Source organism: Marmota monax, unplaced genomic scaffold (assembly GCF_021218885.2).
Source record: "Marmota monax isolate L192 unplaced genomic scaffold, Marmota_monax_Labrador192_F-V1.1 WCK01_AAM20220418_F8-fsc00025, whole genome shotgun sequence".
Taxonomy (NCBI): Eukaryota; Metazoa; Chordata; class Mammalia; order Rodentia; family Sciuridae; genus Marmota; species Marmota monax.
This window is the reverse complement of record NW_026691950.1, coordinates 4,546,159-4,567,623: the sequence shown is the minus strand read 5'-3', so window position 1 is coordinate 4,567,623 and position 21,465 is coordinate 4,546,159. Positions and strand designations below refer to the sequence as shown.

Below are 21,465 nucleotides of genomic sequence, written 5' to 3'. Positions count from 1 at the left end.
AAGTGCATTGACACTTTATTATGTTCTTCGCTAGAATTTGTGAAAGTGTTAAAGTTTAAAGTTAATTAGAAGATATCAGTGAGTGTAGACTCATAATTATCGAAATCTTTCTCTCTGAAAATAGTTCTGCAGAACTTTACGCCCCACAACGTTTGTGCTATATTGTTTCAGCCCTTCTGGAGGTTTAAGTGAAAACTTAATTTTCAAGTGGAGTAATTTTATAAACTCATTTTCTTCTTATAGAACAATGTCTATTTTAAACAAAGCAAACTTCTAAGATGTGGCATCTCAAAGTTAAAATAATAGCACATATTTCATAAACTTTTACAACTCTCTTTGAGGCCACACACACACACAAAAAAATGTTCTTTCCCCCAGATCTGCTATGTTGGCAAGAGTTTGAAAAATTTCAGTAAAGTGGGGGGAAAGATTATTGTATTTTTTTTTAGTTACATTTAACTTTCAATGTGTTTAGACTCACTACTTTGAAAAAGAAAGCTATAAAATAAATTATATGTTTTAATTTTAATCTTTTTCCTAGTAACTATGTAGATATTTTAATACAAGTAATTCTAAGAAATTCTCATCAAAAAAATGCAGACATTTTTCAGAAACTATATATATTTTTCACACTACTAGGGAAATCCTTAGTACACTTTCTAAATATCAATAAACAGCACATTTTTAGTAACCACTCTAGTTCATTACTTGAATTCCTTATGACCACAGCTTGAGGATTGAGAGAAAATACTATGAAAAAATTATAAGATTTACGTTCCCAAGTTCTAAACCCAACTTAAAAAAAAAAAAACAAACAAGAACAAACAAATAAGAAACCCCAAGAACAATGGAGAATGATGGCAGGAGGTTATTATCTGATCAGAGAAAAAGTTAAATAAAACTGAGAGCTCTTTATAAAAGAGATTGTGTCATCCTCACAAGCTGTATGCAAACTTTGATCATAAGAAGCAGCAAAACTTTAAAAAGAAAGCCTTTGTCTACATTAGATCTCAGAGAAGGACATCCTACTAAAAACTATCATCCATTTCCTTGGAAAAAACATCTAAGCATGAATTTTGTTCTGAACTCAGATACCAAGTCTTCCAATCTATGTTTAAGTTTATAATCTATGTGACATTCCCCTATCTCCAACCCCACACACCCCTATAAATTCTAGAAGGCTTTGTGTTGTGACTTCCTATGCAAAGGATTGGTAGAATTATTAGGAGCTATATTACACAGTCAGGGAAACTATAATGGAGAATAAATAATATTTACACATGGATATTTCTTCTCCATATTTCTCCATTGGATCATTATGATTGTATAATGAAGCCCATAAAAAATCACTCAATAATTCAGTTTAAAACTTAAAGTTATCTAGTTTCCCAAGATCAGACATCACTACTAATACAATCTACCAAATAATATCTTTTTTTATTGGTTGTTCAAAACATTACAAAGCTCTTGACATATCATATTTCATACATTAGATTCAAGTGGGTTATGAACTCCCATTTTTACCCCAAATACAGATTGCAGAATCACAATTCAATGTTACTTTTCTTTAATAAGCACTAGTGCCGCAGTCTCGCTGGGCACAATTCAGGAGCCACTTGTCAAAAGAAACGAACTTTATTTTTAGAACACACACACCACACCACACAGCTCCTCAGGAAAACCCTCAGAGCCCAGCTGCCACCACAGGCTTCCCACAAGCCTCTCAACCTACCCCACTCCTCCTGCTCTTGAGGCCGATTGGCTGGGTGGTGTGGGCAGAGCCAAAAAAGTCCCCCAGTGAGCAGCTCTGTGGTCTGAAAGGGCGGGGAATCAGCCCAATGAGCATCACCGCAGAGGAGCCAATCAGTTGGCAGCTAGAAGTTTGCTGAGGCCACTGTGAGCCAATCATCAGCTGGCAGCTGGAAGTTGCTGGCAGCTGGAAGTTTGCTGGGGCCCCTTTGGCTGTGGCTCTCAACACACTAGATAATGTATGAAACACAAATAAAGGAATCCCAGTTCTTTTATTCAAGGCTTTCTTTTTTATTTAAATAATGATGAGAATCTTTCATATTATCAGTTCTATCTTTTTAGATATTAAATTTTAAATTCCTGGCATAAGACAAACATCAAAGTGTACTTTGATTGAAAAAACACTAACATCTGATACAGTAATAAACAACAATAATTATTCATATATTCTATTACCCAATTTTACATCTATTATGTTTATAGCACGCTAATTTGGAACACCAGAAGGGGAAAATGGAAGATTTGGGATATTTGTAAGGAGAAAAGTAGTCAAGGACATCATAAATTTCAAAACACATGGTTCCAATTCTACTTACAACATACATACAAACGTCTGGGAGGTAGCTAATTTTTTTTTTTGCTTGTTTGTTTGATTTGTAATCTACAGGTATCTAAGTCTCTTTTATTATTTTTCAATAATCTTCCAAGATGAATATCCCAATAAGCTTCATCCATATGCCTCCTTTTAGTATCTCAGTGGGGTTTAGGATACTCTCTCCATTTCCTTCTATATAAGGGAACAGTTGGCAAAGAGAATTCTCCTTGAGAAACTATAAAAGCTTGGTTATAGACTTATATCTATATATGGAAAATTCTAAGTCATGTCAAAAAACTCTAATATAAAATTTAATTTGGGTTTTTCTTAACTTATAAAAGTATGACATTTTTCAATCTGTGAAGGGAAATTTAAGAATGAATCACTCTCTAGCACTTCTACATATGCACTTTTTAATTCATGTTATTACTTCTGTACTCCGGTCTATAAAATATTTATGTTATCCTAAGGAGGGTAATATATACCAAACATTATTGGCAGGAATTTCAGCACTTCTGAAGTAAAAGGAACATGGAGGTTAGCCAAGTTTTTATCAGCACTAGAAGATTGTACATTTGACCCATGCTGTTTCTTATGGCAAATGCTTCCATGAGTATAGTTTGGGTAGTTAAAAGGTAATGCTTTACTTAACTTGGTAGTGGGTATACAAGAGCATTATCATGACTACAAACCCATCCTAGAAGAAATCTTTGAAAAAGATTCAAACTCAATGTATATTTAACAGTGTTCTTCCTGCCATTGCACTATGGAGGGGTAATAGAATGAGAAGATAGATAAACTCTGCTGACTCAATAAGTGTGGTTAAATTCTATTTTTTCTAAGTCATTAAGCACTGCTTAAAATGGAATTGGGGAAAATAAAAGGGGGGAGTAGGAGCCAGAAATCCCTCAACCTGATAACATATATAGTAATATGCAGAGCTGGGTCACATATCAAGTAACTAACGTCTCCATTTACTCTTTTTTTGCCACTTCCTTATAAGAGAATCTGAATGGCACCAAATGGTAAAAACTGTGAGTTTACAGATTTCAACCAGCTGTCTTCAGAATCAATCCCCTTGGGGCTTCCAGCTTGGTATTTTTCCATACTTAACGGGATTTGGAAGGCAAGAGATGTAAAGATGTGTGGGCATTCAGTCACTTAAAGAAGCTTGGAAATATTGCGTAACTCAAGCATTGTGATAATCATTGATGATGTAAGAATTAAAAGTTTATTATTACAACCAGCAAGAAGATTATATGCTATACAGAAAATTCCATGAGTTTACTAATAAAACAACATTTCCAGAACCCAATGAAATAAATACATATCTAGAAAATTTAATACTTTAGGTTGTTTATATTTTAAAAATTTTAGATAATTTAGGACCAGTAGAGTTCCAAAAAGTGGTCAAAGTAATTTTTTGAATCAACTTTTCAAAAGCAAATTACCTATAAATCACTAAGAAATATAGAAAGTATAATTATTCACCATAGAAACTTTAACTGAAAATAGATGTTGCATAAATGTAATTTTATCATAGTAACAATGACAAACAGACCGAATAATAATAATCTAGAAAAGTAAACTAGAACACAATAACCTTAACAAAACAGTTGAATTACCCACATGAACAAATAAATAAAATTCTACTGAATTATGTAAATAGGCATTTTAATAAACTTATATAGCAAATACTTGCTTAGTTTATACTTTATAATTGTCATGGTTCTGACATCTAGGAATAAGATAGTAAATAAACTCCCTGGGATAATAAACTACTACATATGCACTACAATTCCAGATGCCAACAACTGTTTTGAAGGAAAACAAGGTAAGTAATAATATGATAATAAAGGCTGATCATTTAAATAGGGTAGATAGGGAAGCTGTTTGGGGTTGAGGTGACATTTGAGCCATACTGAAAAAAGAGTTGAAGAAGAGATTCTCCTATTTCTTGATTTGAAGACTAAAAAGTAGTAAGAGAAATATATATATATGCAAATTAATACAGTTTACTTAAACAAACAAAAGTCTTGAAGGAAACAATGTCAAGAGGTACAGTTGTGCTGAGTTCTTTCTTCTTTATTTTACAAAAGAAATCTATAATTATCATGTATTAGTTTAATATTCAGAAATAATTGTCATCAAGAACACTCCTGCTATTCCGATACAGAAAAAAAATATTCTGGTATTAGCTTACTATAGCATTAATTTGATTTTTCCAGTCCTTGCTCAAATCTCTTTTCTTCTTATTAGCAGGTGGTAAATATCTCTCACTTGAAGGTTTCTTCAAGGACTTGCATGTTTCAAAGTCCCAGAGGGACTCTGCTTTCCAAGCCAGTGCCTGATAATGCCTCTGGTGGCATGACCCCCAAGCCACAAGAATTCTTGCTAAAGACATATTCTAATAGTTTGACAACTGATGCTTGGGTTTCTGCTGACTTGCACTTCCTACTGAGTTCTAGAATGCTGTCCAGGCCACAGTAAAGGAACCAAATCTATACTTTTTAGCCCCCCCACTCCCATTGCCAGATATTATTCTTTGAAGCACAACACTATGTCAGTCTAATGTTAAAAAGCATTTCACATCAACTTCATCCTGTGTTGAAGGATGTGCTCCCTCCAAAGCAAGAACCCACAAATTTTAGGATATTACTCCTAGATGACACAAAAATATTATAGATAAACTAGAAAAGGAATGAAGCTGATCCAGAGAGGAAGAGAGAGAAGACAATGGGAGACAACTTTGGGGCTTTGATATGAATTTGAATTCAAACATGGACTCAGTTATAAAGTTAATGATCAACTCCACACTCTCAAATAGTAGAAAAAAGTGGCAGAGGGAATTAAGGGTATGGATCCATACATATAGAGATATAATGGGGAATTACAACACAGGGATAATCACCCTCCTCTGTTTTTCTGCAAAAGATCATGATATCCAGTTTCTTTTTCTAAACTTCCTCACCTTCTTCCATGTTAAGTCTGCCCTCAGTCAACATCTCAGTGCACTGGGTTCCTCTCCTGGTAGGGTAATCCAAATCTTTCTCTCCAAGAGCTTTTACCTTTTGGGTGCCCTGCTTTTATTGCATGACTATAATCTTCCATTAGTCTTCAGCACTGGATGTGACTGAAAAACAGCCTGGGTTTCACACATCCTGTTCCCTGAAGCAACATTATTTTCTTGTTTTTTAAATTGATTTATCTATTCTAATTTGTTATACATGACAGTAGAATGCATTTCAATTCATGGTACACATATGGAGCACAATTTTTCATGTCTCTGGTTGTACACAAAGTAGAGCCATACCATTCATGTCTTCATACCTGTATTTAGAGTAATGTTGTCCATCTCATTCCACTATCTTTCCTACCTCCACACACCCTTCCTTCCCCTCCCTCCCCTTTGCCCTATCTAAATTTCCTCCATTCCTCCCATGCTCCCTCCCACCCCCATTATGGTTCAGCATCCACATACCAGAGAAAACATTCTGCCTTTGGTTTTTTGGGGGATTGGCTTACTACACTTAGCACGATATTCTCCAACTCCATCCATTTACTTGCATCCATATACCTGCCATGATTTTATTTTCTTTTAATGCTGAGTAATATTTCATTGTGTATAAATGCCATAGTTTCTTTATCCATTCATCTATTGAGGGTACCTAGGTTGATTCCACAAATTACATATTGTGAATTGTGCTGCTATAAACATTGATGTGGCTGCATCACTGAAGTATACTATTTTTCAGTTCTTTGGGTATAAACCAAGGAGTGGGATAGCTGGGTCAAATGGTGATTCCATTCCAAGTTTTCCAAGGATTCTCCGTACTGCTTTCTATATTGGTTGCACCAGTTTACAGTCCCACGCGCAATGTATGAGTGTGCCTTTTTCCCCCACATCCCGGCCAACTGTTGTTATTGTTTGTATTCTTAATAGCCACAATTCTGACTGGAGTGAGATGAAATCTTAGAGTATAAAACTCCACTCAAAGTGGATCAAGGACCTAGGAATTAGACCAGAGACCCTGCACCTAATAGAAGAAAAAGTATGCCAAAATCTTCATCATGTTGGTGTAGGCCCCAACTTCCTTGACAAGACACCTCTAGCACAATAAATAAAATCAAGAATCAATAAATGGGTAATGGTGTATTAAGAATTGTAATACAAAAATAAATAAATAAATAAACAAGAATCAATAAATGGGATGGATTTAAACTTCTTCTCAGCAAAAGAGACAATCAGTGAGGTGAGGAGGGAGCCTACATAATGGGAGCAAATTTTTTACGACATGCACGTCAGATAGAATACTAATCTCTAGGATATATAAAGAACTTAATAAACTTCACACACACACACACACACACACGCAAAAAAAATAACCAGTCAATAAATTGGCCAAGGAAATGAACTTCTCGGATGATATATAATTACTCAACAGGTATATGAAAAAAATGTTCAACATCTCTAGCAATTAGAGAAAAAAAGCAACATTATTTTTATTGACAAATATAATCAATAAGTCAACCAAAGAGTAACTTTTTCTCTGAGTTTGATGGTAGCAGAAACTGAGAATAACTTTGTGGGAGTTTCACCTTCTGGTTCAACAGAACCCTTGTTTTGGCCCCTAATGGAAGCTCTCCTCATCTATGTATCAATAGCTCAACATGAAGGATTTGGGAAACAAAAATATTTTGGGTCCCAATATTGATTGATATTTAGAAGGTCCATTCTCACTTCCACTTTTTGGTTCTCATAGTCTTGAAATTCAGTAATTTTTTTGCGTGTCTTCTAAATATCCAAAAATCAGTGCCATATTTTGTCACTGGTTAAAAGCTTATACCGCTCCCAAGATCTCAACTTGTTATTTACTAGCTCCCTTGCTTCTTTTAATGCATAATTATTTTCTTTTTCCAAATTAATGTTTCATAAAATAAATAACTTTACTGTCAATGCCTTCATTGCCTAAGGACAAAACAAACTCCTACAACTTCAAAGATTTTTCACCATTTATCTCAAACCCTACAGCAAGTATTGAAATAGCTACTTTATGCGTATTAACTTAATCATCTCAGCAATCCTATTTGTTAGGCATTAGTATTGTTCTCATATTACAAATAAGAAAATTGAGGCATAGAAGGTAGAGGTAACTTGCCTAAAATCACACAGCTGGTAAATGGTGGAAGTGGAATTCAAAACCAGATAGTTAGAATCCAAAGCTTACCCTCCTAATCACAGTGATCCACCAGCCGTCACTGGAATCACTTGAAGCAGTGATGAGTGTTTGAAAATGCCAGGTACTATGAATATGTTTGCATATTATAAGAATTCTGCTTTACCATCTACTTGATTTCATAGGTGGGCTGTGTTGTTACCCATGCCTTTGCTATAGAAATCCTGGCCATTAAGAAAGATGCTGCTTCAATCTAAGCCCACCAAGAGAGCTCTCATGTTCATGTATTCTGCTCCTTTGAGCATTCTGTATTATTCAGTGTTTCTATGAGACATCTAATAACAAATGATTTTCATGAAATAGTTTGTGTTCTAGTTATCTACAATGTCTTACCCCCTCAATCCTGATAGAGGCAAAACTGTCAAATTTATCTTTGTTCCCTTCAGAATTCTTGGTATATATCCTGTCTTTCATGTGGTTACTTTTGACTCCAGGAACTCAGTGAGATTTCTATAATTATCACTATAATGTTACTAGCAAATTTAAATATTTCATTCAGATCCAAGTACTTCTTCATAAATAGGCTTAAAAGTCTTTCCCGATTCCTACTTTTGCAGACATATAAAATGAGAAGAGGATATGTAAGGAAGAGGAATCCAAGTACTGGTAGCTGTTTTCATATTTATAACAGCACAAGGATTCATAGCAACTACCAAAAATGTACAAAGAACACTTGCACCTTAGGTGTTAGAGTCTGTAAACAAGTCAGGATGGCGCCTGGCAAATGTTAGAGTCTGTAAACAAGTCAGGATGGCGCCTGGCAAATGTTAGAGTCTGTAAACAAGTCAGGATGGCGCCTGGCAAATGTTAGAGTCTGTAAACAAGTCTGGATGGCACCTGGCATTTTGCCAGAGGGAGTGGTTTGTGAAGTAATGCCAGTGAGCCATTAAGTGTGGAGATTCCTTATTGGTTGACTGATGTATCTAGTTTATGCTAATTAAGATAAGCTGTGTGGAATGTATATATACCACTCCGGTCCTGCAATAAAAGGCTCCCACTCCTGCTGTATCAATGTACACAAGTTGCTCGTCATCCCCCGGTTATTTTGCTGCAGCCAGACTGCGGCAGATGGTGGCCCATTACAGGGAGCCCCCAGGACACTCGGGGGTAAGTGACGGAAAAAAAAAAAAGCTGCCCGTCCATAGATAGGACGGGAGCAAATCTGCTTGTCCCTAGGCGGATAGGATGAGAGGAAAAATGACCATTTTGAGAAAATGGAAAAGATTGATACAGTATGTTTGTGTCTTGTTTTGTCTCAGTGTACTGTATTGTCTTTGTGATGAAAATATGGAGGGTGCGTAAATCCGCATGGCTGATGCCACGTGCACGAGCTGGTCATGGCGCAGCAAGGATTTTCCAAGAGGCGGCTGCCACTGGCCCTTCCCCGCCTCCTGGCCAGGCAGCAGGACGCCACTGCCGCCAGCCCAAATCCAAACCTGTGCCCGGAAGCAGTTTGAGTCCGGACTCTCCCCAGGGCCATCTGGGGCTGCCCGGGGCTGCAGGCAGAAGATGGCCGAGTCCCTGAAGTTTGATCATTTCCAAGGCCAGTAACTACAATGGTTCTCCCACACCTGGAGGTTAATGAGTAATAGCACTATTAAGGCTTATTTCAAATGTAAAAAACCTTGAGATAATGTACTAAATCGTTCAGAAGGTTGTTTTCTTAGTGCCTGCTGGAATACTACAGGATTTTCTTTAGCCATCCAGAGTTCCTGCCTTCGTCCCAGTGCCAGTGAAGATGAAGGTGGAAGAATTTCCAGTGTTGCTGAGAACCAGACGAGAATTCAGATCAAGCTAGCTGATTGCAGAACTTACCTGGACTGTGATTTAAGCTAGCTGCCTGCAGAACTTACCTTGACTGTGATTTACCTGGACTGTGAGTTAATCTATTGAGACACTGCTTTACCTGGACTGAGACGACAAACTATAATCTACAACAAATTGTAACTCGGTATCTTTGCTAACCGTGTCATTGCTGGTATAATTTTTCCAAGGGCTTCTTGCATGGAGCCATCAAGTGGCTTGGTATTGTGACATTTTGTATCCTCCCCTTCTGCTTGTAGCAGGTTATTTATGGTGTTTGTGTAAAAACCACTATGGTCGTTATTTAAATTAAACAAAAGGGGGAAATGTTAGAGTCTGTAAACAAGTCTGGATGGCACCTGGCATTTTGCCAGAGGGAGTGGTTTGTGAAGTAATGCCAGTGAGCCATTGAGTGTGGTGATTCCTTATTGGTTGACTGCTGTATCTATTTTATGTTAATTAAGATAAGCTGTGAGGAATGTATATATACCACTCCAGTCCTGCAATAAAGGGCTCCCACTCCTGCTGTATCAATGTACACAAGTTGCTCGTCACCCCCCCCCCCGCCCCCCGGTTATTTTGCTGCAGCCAGACTGCGGCACTTAGGGAAAGAATGTTCTGAAAAAACAGTTATATTCCTCTTTTCTAAGACTAAATTATGCTGTAATATTTCCTAACCATAAAACAAAAATGTGACACAAAAATATATTGACAGCTCTGTCTCCAAGTAAAAATCTACAGCAACATGAAACTCAAAAAAAAAAAAAAAAGATCTGTAATGGAAGCAAATAGTGATCAAAAGCCATGTGGTCATTAAGAAAACAGCTCCTTTGATTTTGTACCACTGATCCTTCTAAGGTCTTAGAACTTCACAACACCTTCATTCATAAAATGCAAAGGCATTGTAGGAAACAAGGAACAAAACAGCAACTTAGAAAAAAATTAAAAGACCCTTCTTTTCTATGAGCCTTAGCATGTCTCATTCATTGCAATGAATTGACAGCAAATCACAGCACCATTGTCTATATGGTGCAAACATTTTGCTTTCTAACTGCTCTGTGTACCATATGTTGAGTATACAGAAGCCATTTATGTTGATATTCTTCTAAAGAAGTGGTGGGAGAGAAAGTAGGAAAATATAGAGGGAAAATGGAAAGAACTTAAGGACACAGAATGCTAATCAGGCATATGCAGTGCCAGGAATCAATATGAATTTTTCTAGATGTTGATTATTATTGAGAGGAGGCTCCAGTTTTACTAGACTTAAACAGTGTTTTTAAGACATCTTACATTCTTCTGTGAAACCTATATGCTTATTCAAAGTTACCTTGCCACCAAATCATGCATTTTGAATTTCTAGTCTGTTCTGTGCTAGGTTTAATGAAACAAGGTTAAAATATAAAGATTTTATCAGAATGGGTGTTCCTTCTTTCCCTAGAAGAGTTGCGCTTTCAGAAGAGGATATTTCCTTGTTGTTGAACATTTTTTCTTTGAATAGAATTTTTCATACATAGCTTGTCCAGGTTTCCTAGAGATACCAATATTCCTCTGCAGAAGAGTGCTTTTTTTTTATTTTGTCCTTTTATTTTTTAAAATTTTTTGGTTGTAAATGTACACAATATCTTTTTATTTTTTTTTTAAATTTTTTATTGTTGGCTGTTCAAAACATTACATAGTTCTTGATATATCATATTTCACACTTTGATTCAAGTGGGTTATGAGCTCCCATTTTTACCCCATGTACAGATTGCAGAATCACATCAGTTACACATCCATTGATTTACATATTGCCATACTAGTGTCTGTTGTGTTCTGCTGCCTTTCCTATCCTCTACTATCCCCCCTCCCCTCCCCTCCCCTCCCCTCCCCTCTTCTCTCTCTGCCCCCTCTACTGACATTCATTTGTCCCCCTTGTATCATTTTTCCCTTTCCCCTCACTTCCTCTTGTATGTACTTTTGTATAACTCTGAGGGTCTCCTTCCATTTCCATGCAGTTTCCCTTCTCTCTCACGGGAAGAGTGCTTTTTTTTGTTTTTGTTTTTGTTTTGGTAGGGGATAGGTAGTAGGGATTGAACTCAGGGGCACTGGACCACTGATCCACATCCCCAGCCCTATTTTGTATTTTATTTAGAGACAGGGTCTCACTGAGCTGCTTAGCACTTCGCTTTTGATGAGGCTGGCTTTGAACTCATAATCCTCCTGCTTCAGCCTCCTGAGCCATGAGATTACAGGCATGTGCCACTGAGCCCAACCAGAAGAGTGCTTCTTGATAGAAACTCATTGCAGTCACTTCTAACAAAGCAGAAGTCTCTGCCGCAGGGTGCATACTGAGACTGTCTCTAAGTGCGGAAGGTTGGAAGTGTTTCATACTTGCAAAGTGTACATGTTTCCCAAAGTAATTGACTCTCCAAACACTGTGTGCATGCTGGTATCTAAGCAATACCAGCAGATGAAGAATAGGAAGACTAGTACTAAAGGCAATGATGAATGACCTTGAGCATGTTATTAATGGGCCCCTCATTAATGTTATGAACACAAAAGTTAACTAATGTTTCTTTCTTAGCCAACTTCAATTTCACATGCTTTCAAGGTTGGCATATGCTCCCCAGTCTCTCTGTAATGCATTCCTTCCAACACCTCCTGCCTGCTGAATGCTTGCAACCAGCAGAAACACTCCTGCCATCCTGCTCACTTCTGCTTCCCTTGGGCAAATATGTATCCCAAGATTCAGGTTAGTTTCTTCCCAAATCTGGTGGCCTTATAATTGTTTACAGTTACATGTATAATTGATAACTATGTGACATAATAAATTATTTTATTTATTAAAATTAGTATAACTAAATATTGCAAAAACTGGTTAAATACAATTAACAGAAAGAATGCTGTTTTTTCTATGAAACCTAAGATTAATGCCTCAGGAATGACTTTATAAAGTCAAGTACTGAGAAAAACGTACTGTCAAAATTAATTGTGGATGAGGAAACTAGAAAAGTTCAGAAGAAATGATCACAAAAATCTAAAACAGTATTACATTCAGATTTCTTGATAAAGAGCCTTTTAATTTTCACTCCATTTTGAAGAAAGCCAGGTTGGCTTCTTTATTATGTGTGAGGTTTGTTTATGAAAGACCAGACAAAACTCTAATCAATAAGCCAATAATTTAGCTTTAAAATAAAAAAGAACTTGGAATGACAAAAATACTGAAAATAAAAATGTTGCTAAATATATCAGGTCATTTTTTAAAGATTCCTCCGTTAATCTTTTCTTTAAATTAATGGTCCAAGTCCAGCCCTGATCTCATTACTGTGTATCCTTTGCCAACAACCAGCATCACCTGACTTCTAAGATCAGGAAGAGGAATGCGTGAGGTTGTTTTTTTTATTTTCATTTATTTTTTTTTTTATTTTTTTGGTGGAGGGGTGTTACCAGGGATTGAACTGTGGGGCACTCAGCCACTGAGCCATATCCCCAGCCCTATTTTTGTATTTTATTTAGAGACAGGGTCTCACTGAGTTGTTTAGCACCTTACCTTTGCTGAGACTGGCTTTAAACTCTCAATCCGCTGAGATTGCAGGCGTGTGCCGCTGCGCCCAACAGGAATGTGTGAGGCTTTAAGAGTTGCTAAGAGGTATGATGGGGTTTAAGAGTCAGGGACACAGGACAGACTTTCTTTTCATTCCAACTCTTTTGCTTTTTAAGTGTTCTTCATTGAGCCAGTTTGTTGTTTGCTCCACTGATTTTCCACTTTGTACAAGAAATAAAGGCAGCTCACATGGACTCTGTAGAAACAGCAAATTAATATAGAAATTAGAAGGTGTTATGTGAATGTTCTTTCCCTTCTCTGGCCAATAAAAAGATACATTGCTAATGCATAATTTTTTTATTTATGAAATAATTCTATGCCTCTGCATTGTCTTTGTTTTAAGTACTTCTTTATATATTTTAATTAACCCTGCACACTGACAATAAAGGGCAGATATACCAGATATAATTTTCTCCTATTTATTTGTTGTAAAACTGAAACAGATGGATGTGAATTGTCTAAATCAAGTTCTCTCAGAATGGTACATAAATTTATGTTTAAACATCACCTACTTTAAGTTCATCCTGATCCTATTACTTTTTTAACTCTTGAAATTCTACCCCATGTCTTGACATTTTTTAGTTAGTCTTTCATAATATTCTCTTTAGAAGTCTATAATAATCAGCAGAAAACATCACATTTAACTATGCCAATACGTGCCAAAAAATAATAAGACGTAAAAAAGGAAATAAATTTCTTATGAGCACAACTGAGAGTCAGTTAGCTTTGTCCTCAGGGTCTGTAGTTCAAGACAGCACCTGAAAATTAGATGCCCTCATGCTAACCCACTTCTCCATCCTGATGACATCTCACACCAGAAGAACACTGAAACTCAGTTGAATTCTCAGACACAGAGTGAGATCCTGAAAAGTAAAAAAAAAAATTCTAGATAAGCCCTACTTAATACTTACTGGAGTCTCACCACATTATGTTGCAAGAGAGATGAAATCTGTTGATACAAAGCACTTCCCTTCTTTTATGATAGAAGAAATCAACTCTCAACTAGCCCCATCTTGTTCCACTTAGTTCTAATTACATTTAATTTCTTCCCCTCCTCCCAACTTGTGGACAATAATTCTACAGATTAATTTCACCTATTCTCTAACTTCACCTAAATTAGTGTAGTATGTGTAGTTCACACCCTTCATGTCTGGCTTAGTTTATTCAATGTAATGTTTTTGAGATTCATCCATGTTATTTCTAGGATCAGTACTTTGTTCCCTTTTATTACCAGGTCCCATGCCTCTGTGTTAACATACCACAAATTTCTTATCAATTGCCCCACTGATGAATTTCTGAGATACTCCTACTTTTTAGCTATTATCAATGTAAATTCTACAAAATTCTTATACACTGTGAAAATATGTTTTCCTTTTTCTAGGGTAAATAACTAGGGGCATTGTTGTTTGGCATCTAATTGGTGTATATTTATTAAAAACTGGTCAATGGTTTTCTACATGGTGTTTCCATTTGGCATTTCCTTTAGCAATGATGAGAATTCCAGGTGCTTTACATCCACACTAACACTTGGTATTTTGGGATGTTTTAACACTATCCATTGTAAATATAATGGTAGTCTTATGTCCTACAATTCCATTTTGACTTTACTTTTCATTCCCCTGATGAATAATAATGTCATATTTTTTAAGGATTTGACCATTCATGTCTTCTTCTGTTGTCTGTCCATTCTCTATTAGATTGTCTTTTTTAATTTTTCAGGATTATTTATATATTCTAGCTTTTAGTTTTGTACAGATATTTATAGTGTACATATTTTCTTTTAGCTCTGGTTTCCATTTACATTTTTACATGCCTTTTTATGAGAGTATTTGAATTCAAATTAACCATAGTTATTATCTTAATAGTTATTGAATTAATGAGCAGATTTGGGGCTCTCTTCTTTTTGATGCCCTTGTTGTTTGGAACTGTCCATTCAATTCCAAACATTGTGGCAGCTCCAGTCTCTAACCTTTAGATCTTTCTTCAACCCATTTACATGGTGCTGTCCTCATGAACTATATTCTATGCAAACTAGAGAGTGCTTTCAGAGGAAAAGCTGAATTAACATTCTTTTTGATTCCCTTTTTTCAGTGCTTGAATGCCCTTCTGTTCCTTTCTGCTCCTAATTGCTTTCCAGGCCTTCAATGGTTGGGTTTATTTTTCATTGTTGTTTGGAGTATACACGTGTTATTATCAGGAGACTCAGGCTGCTAGCATCTTCTTTACTATTAGGAACCTGTCACTCTTTGTATTGAATTTCTCATACAGTTCACACACTTTTTCTCTGAGCACAGGCTCCACGTATGCTATTTCTTCAACTGAAGCACTATTCCTTGCTCTCTGACTAATTAGTTTCCAATTACCCTTGTATCAATTGTTCAACAAGGTCTCTTCTAACCATTTTCTAAATCATATTTGTTGAATTACAAATATTTGTTGATTTACTCCTGTTCTACATTCCCAAAGCCTGATGTGCTGCTTTTGTGATATTTATAAGACTCATCTGCTTATATTTATTTGTTGAATACTTACTTTCTAATTAGAATAAAACTCCATTAAAACAGAAAACTTGGGTTGGGGCTCCAGCTCAGAGGTGGAGTGCTTGCCTAGCACGTGTGAAGCCCTTAGTTTGATCCTCAGCACCACATAAAAATAAATAAATAGAATAAAAGTAGGTGAAAAAAATCTTTAAAAAAAAACCAGAAACCTTGAGCTTGTCACAGAGGTGCTTTTTATTCATAAAAAATAAATCTTCTGTCAGCTTTCATAGCATCACCAACATTTGTGATGTACCTTTATGATCATCCACACCAATGATCTTTCCCCCTGAAGCTATGCATTAATTGTGGCTTTGATTTCACCATGACTTTATAATGTTTATTGTACAATATTTCTACTTCCCACATCTTTGTTCTGCATGATCATGGTGCCTTTCCTCCCACCAACTAAGGAAAAAAAATTGTCAATTAACAAGTGACATGTACAAGGAGTCTGTATGTTTTGTGTACTTCAGATTTGAATTGAAATGGCCAGGCACAGATTTAGTCATCATTTTGTTCATATATTGGCATAAAAATTGGTATTAAATGTTTCATGTAACTGCATCCAAGTTTTTCCACTAGAAACTGGGAACTTTCTGTGTAAAGACTTTCTGATTCTAGGTTTCATAACTCGGAGATTGGACCACTGCTTTCACATGATGTATGTAGTGTCTCATAACTGGAGTTTGCTTCATTTTGTAGTATCGGTACTTGTATGTTTTAAGTGCTATTCTGTCAACAGATGATATATTTGTCCTTTGAAAACACAATACCAGGGCTGGGGTTGTGACTCGGTGGCGGAGCGCCTTCCTAGGTTCGAGCCTCAGCACCACATAAAAACAGATCAACAAATAAATAAAGGTTAAATTATTTTTAAAAAAGAAAGAAAACATAATAAAATTTTTTAAAAACTGCACATCTAAAGAGATCTCTACTACAAGATCATTCTACTTTAAAAAGTCTATGCTTAAATATAATTATGAAAATATTCTCCACTCTCCAGGGCTCTCTTCTTTCCTGCTGCTGAAGCATGCCTACAAATGTGTTGTGCATCTAGGGAGTTACACTAACTCATCCCAGACAATAGGGTCACAATAGGCACCATTAGCTACATTGTGTCTTTTCTTTAGAAAATCAAACACATTTAGCAAACCACACTGGGTATCTTGGAATGGTATTGCATACTCTCTTAATGCCACTTAGAAACTAAGGTCTAGCACAGGGCTTAGCACAAACTAATTATTAAACAAATATTTATTTAACAAATCAACAAAATCAATCACAGAAAAAATTCAAAACAAAGGCAATTGTAATATACAAACTTTATTGATAAATCCAAAAACATGGCTTTCTTTAAAAAAAAAAAAGTATAAATCAAATGATGACTTTCAGTTACTAAAATGAGTCTTTTCCTGGGCAGAAGCTCACACTAAGCAGCACAGTTCTTACAACGCTGAAGACCATTCTCGTTGCAAGCTGTACACTTCAGGGCTTTGAAAGAGTCTGTAAAGCAATTTCGAAATACTGACATCTTGCTCCCATGGCACACGGAGCATGGAAGAAAACCGAAGCCTCCACAGGAGCGACACTCGTGTGGATGCTGCACTCTCTGTGTAGGGGACAAGGGGACAAGAGAGAATAGAAAGTGTGTTAGCATGAACAACGCAATTAGCCTTCCCATCTTTCAGTCCTTTGAGAGTTTGTAAAATGACATTGGCACAATATAACATGGCTGTGAATTTGAAATGACAAGCCATGGGGGGAAATTGGTGGAGTATTCCTTCATTACCCCATTGACAGCATGGCTTATAAAGGCTGGTAAGTTGTAGATTTAACATGTACACCTTCCAGAGTTTCATCCTAGGAATATATATTTTTTTTACACATGATGTAATTGAGGCGCTAGATATTTGCATTAAAAGAAACTACTTTTACTTTTCCAACAAAGAAAATACTTTAACTTTCCCTTTAGTATTTTTTAACAGCTTTATGTCTTTGTTTATAGAATAGTACCTCTAATAGTGAATTTGGAAAATCAGGAAACTATAAGCTAAAATGTGGAGGAGCCTCTAACAATGATATCCATCTTTATATTGCCAGTTTGAACAATGCTTTATTCTTTTCAAAGCACTTTCAAATGCATTATTATGTAGAATCTTCCCCCAATCCATCTTCCACATATATTGTCATCTTCTTCAATAAAAACATAATTCAAGCATCATTATCCTCATTTTATACTTAAGGGACCAGGTTTAGAAATCTTACGTGCATTTATAAAATGTCCCACAGTAGCAATCAGTGTTTCTATCTCAAGCAAACTTCAAGTATCCTAATAGTAGAATGAAAAACCATTAGGCATCACATTGATGATAATATTTTGAAAATCATTCACATACATTTCTCTTTGCTTTTCTGAGCACGTAACCTTTGTCAGAGTCCATTAATGGTCTCTGTCAGGTGGGGGACATTAGGAACCATAACAGGGTGAATAGCAAGAGAAAAGAATGAATGGATGGTCAGTTTCTGACTTGTATAATGGGAATCTGCATTAATATTTAAAAGCTTGGCTTTGTAAAGAAAATAATTACTAAAACAAGGTTGGCAAATGTAGGAATACATACAAAGACACACTCAGAGAAACATGCTAAACACACTTGCACATGCACACAGCTTTTCTTTAGAGGTTAAAAATCTCATATCTTAAAGTCTCCAAAAATCCATCTTAAAAGGAACCTGTCTACCTGTATTTAACCAAACATTTCTCTAACACATACAACTTTTTCCATGGAAATAAATATAACTCTCTCATAATAAGTAGCTTGGGAAACATACTTTGAAAACAAACATTAAGAACATGATTGACTTAAAATTTATATATTTCCAGACTATTTTTCAGATGTACATTTTCTGTATGTGGGAAGATTCAGTTACCATTACAGTTTGGTTTAGCTATCATATTAAGATGGCAAAACTCATGAAATAGCTCGTTTTTAACAGCACAGAATTACTTTCTTGGAAAGTAGTGGTTGCCAATCTGAATGACACAAACAAGGAACTTTGTCAAGATTGTAATGATTTAGAGGTCTTCCAACAAGTTGAATTGAGCGTATGTAGCAATTTGGTTATTTTTTTAATGGGTTTTTGTCATTGCTTGGTATAAGAATTGACACCAAGAAAGGTGCACTGAAGTTATAATTTTTATAATTCTAAAAAGTCTTTAGAAAAATACCTGGAGTAAAAGCAAATCTAGCAATAATAAAAAGAATGTATTTTAAAAGCAAATATAAGATAATCAATAAGTAATGTTGTTCTTGTCCAATTTTAGAGAGATTATGAGATATCCTTGATATAATTAAAGTTAGAAAGAGAGATTACATTAAAAATAGTTATGACTTCTACAACAAAGGCACCACCTACACAGAACAGATGTGGAGCCTACCTAGAACTGTAGCAAGGATGTTAAGGCCCCTGAGTCCAGGATCTCATTTATTACTGCTGAATCATAAATAGTGCCCTAGGAAAATAGGTGGTCCAAATTGCAAATAAAAATACAGAATGCTAAGTTAAATTTGAATTTCAGAAATAATATTTGTATAATTATATATTCTGTTGAACATAAACTATAAAATTATTGATCATTTACCTGAGATTTAAATATAAATAGGCATCCTGTATTTTACCTGGCAACCCTGTAGAAGAGAGGATGTCGGGCAAAGGAGAGTTGTTTGTGCAGCAGCTACTTATCAATCAATAAAAATTATTTCAGTATCTTCAAAACCACTCAAGGCATGCTTCAATTTTTTTTAATAACCAGTATAGCTGTGTGGATGTACACTAACTGAATGTCAACCCTGCTATTTCCCAAGACACATGCAAATGATCAAATTTTTGAATTGCATATGGTTTTCCCACAACTTATATGTGTGATGAAAAGCAAAGAATAGAAAAGCTGAAATAATATGCATTAGGTAGTTTCCTAGGCTCATTCTCTACATACATCATTCACTATAGACACCAGACTATTGGCAAACAGAATTCAAAATGGTAACTCAACAAAATTATTTTTTTTTTTACACCATGGGCCGTCAGTATGACTTACAATGCTTACTTTCAAAAACCACAAATATCAAATGTTAAATCCACTAATACCAAGAGTCTACTGTTTCTTAATGATGTATATTAAGTCATAACAATACCTTTCCTAAAATAAAATTAGCATATCAATACTGAAAGGTCATTTTCATTCTTAAAGGGAATCATAAATATATCAAAGCCATCTTAGAATAGTGTCCTCAAAATTGAAGCAATTCTATGATGCAGTCTGTCCTACTGAAAGGGTTGGTGAGAAGAGTCAGGATTAATTCACATACGATGAATAGAATATTGCCTGGCGCATAGTAGGCATTCAACAAGTTTACTCATTATTAGCAAGTGTTTCATTAATAAATCCTTATTTGAAGGGATATTGATTAACTACTAAATTGCTTATGTTCACAACATAACCACAAGCAATTTTCTTTCATTTAGAGTCATTTTATTAAACACATGTTCTATAATTAACCTTCTGATTTAAGGTCTTGCCACTATAATGAAGGGAGAGCAAATGCGCTTCACTCCAGTGCTAATTATGATGTTTAAGGCAGTGCTGGAAAGATCCAGAGACCATTTCCATTCTCCAGAAAACATGGCTGTTTCAACCATACATGTGGGAGAGAAAAGGGACAGCTTAGCCAGCTCAGGATGAAAGTATGAAAGGTACTTTCAGTATGAATGTACCTTAAACACGCATTGCCTACACGCATTCTCACACCAACCCCATATGATAGATACTGCCATATTACAAAGAAAAAAACAAAGCCTCTTAATGGGGGAAAAAAATTCAGGTCACCACTAGAAAATAAAAACTGGCGTGTTCTCTTCATGAGCAAAATCTGTGGGCTTTCTTCTGTAGTGTGCTAATTTTTATTTATTGATTTGCTTGTTCTGCAGTGCTTGGGATCCATTCCACAGGGCCTCATGCATGCTAGGCAAGGGCTACTACTACTGAGCTGAGCCATTGGCATAATTATTTTTGTTTGTTTGTTGGCTCAAATGATATATACATGAGATCCCCAAGTGTAAAATAATTAGAAGAATAAATATGGTGACTAACACAGAATGTGGAGCAAAAGGAGGGTCTTGAGGGTACCCACTATGACTCTTACTTGCTCTATCAGCCTTCAGGAATCCCATTATTGTTACATCATCCAACACAATCTAAAGCCGTGGTTCTTCTAACAAAAATAAGTAGGTCAGTCATTCCTAGCTACCTCCTTCAAAGAACACTTTTGTAAAACTAAAATTCTCATTCCAATTTAAAGTACTCTCTACAAAGAACTTGCTTAAAATAGATGCTCCTGACTCACCCGAAGTCCAAGACTTCAGATTTTTCTTTACAGAACAATGTTAAAAAAAAAAAAAAAAGCTAGGAAATTTCCAAAGAATGTGGACAATGTTTCAGGTTAAAAGATGGAGAAATGACTGAGGTTAACAATATAGTCATAACTATTAGTAACAAAGCAGACTTCCACTTTCAATGAAGAGGTTAACAACAAAAACTTTGACCTTCTAGCAATTCAGGAATCTAAGGCAGCTCTTCAGTGCCCTAGTTGCCAGCAAAATGAGAAACCATGCAGACCTGGTTGAGAACAGACATCGTTGGAGTTCTCAATCCACAAAATGTTCCTCCACTGAAGAGTGGTTTAGATTGAGGCATGTCTCTTTGTAATGAAATTTTAAGGAAAGGGGAGTAAGAAATAATCTTTCCCCTTTTCCTCTTTTTGTTCATGTATTTTTGGTGAAGGGCATTTTTAAAGAACTCACTAGGTGAGATCTTTTCACTTATTAATTTATTTCACAAATACTTACCTAGTGTCCACTAGCCAGGAACTGCACAGGCATTGGCGATTACAGCAGTGA

The 21,465-nt window shown here is 35.8% G+C and overlaps 1 protein-coding gene across 1 annotated transcript in view; it reads right to left on the bottom strand.

Annotated features, from left to right (window-relative positions):
- Positions 1-16,895: 16,895 nt before the first annotated feature.
- Positions 16,896-21,465, bottom strand: part of Grxcr1 (glutaredoxin and cysteine rich domain containing 1) — a 106,526-nt gene continuing 101,956 nt past the window's right edge. Inside the window, exon 4 of the mRNA XM_046445462.2 lies at positions 16,896-17,116. Coding sequence (XP_046301418.1) covers positions 16,937-17,116 — 180 coding nt within the window. The 3' untranslated portion in view covers positions 16,896-16,936. The remainder of the gene's footprint in view (positions 17,117-21,465) is intronic.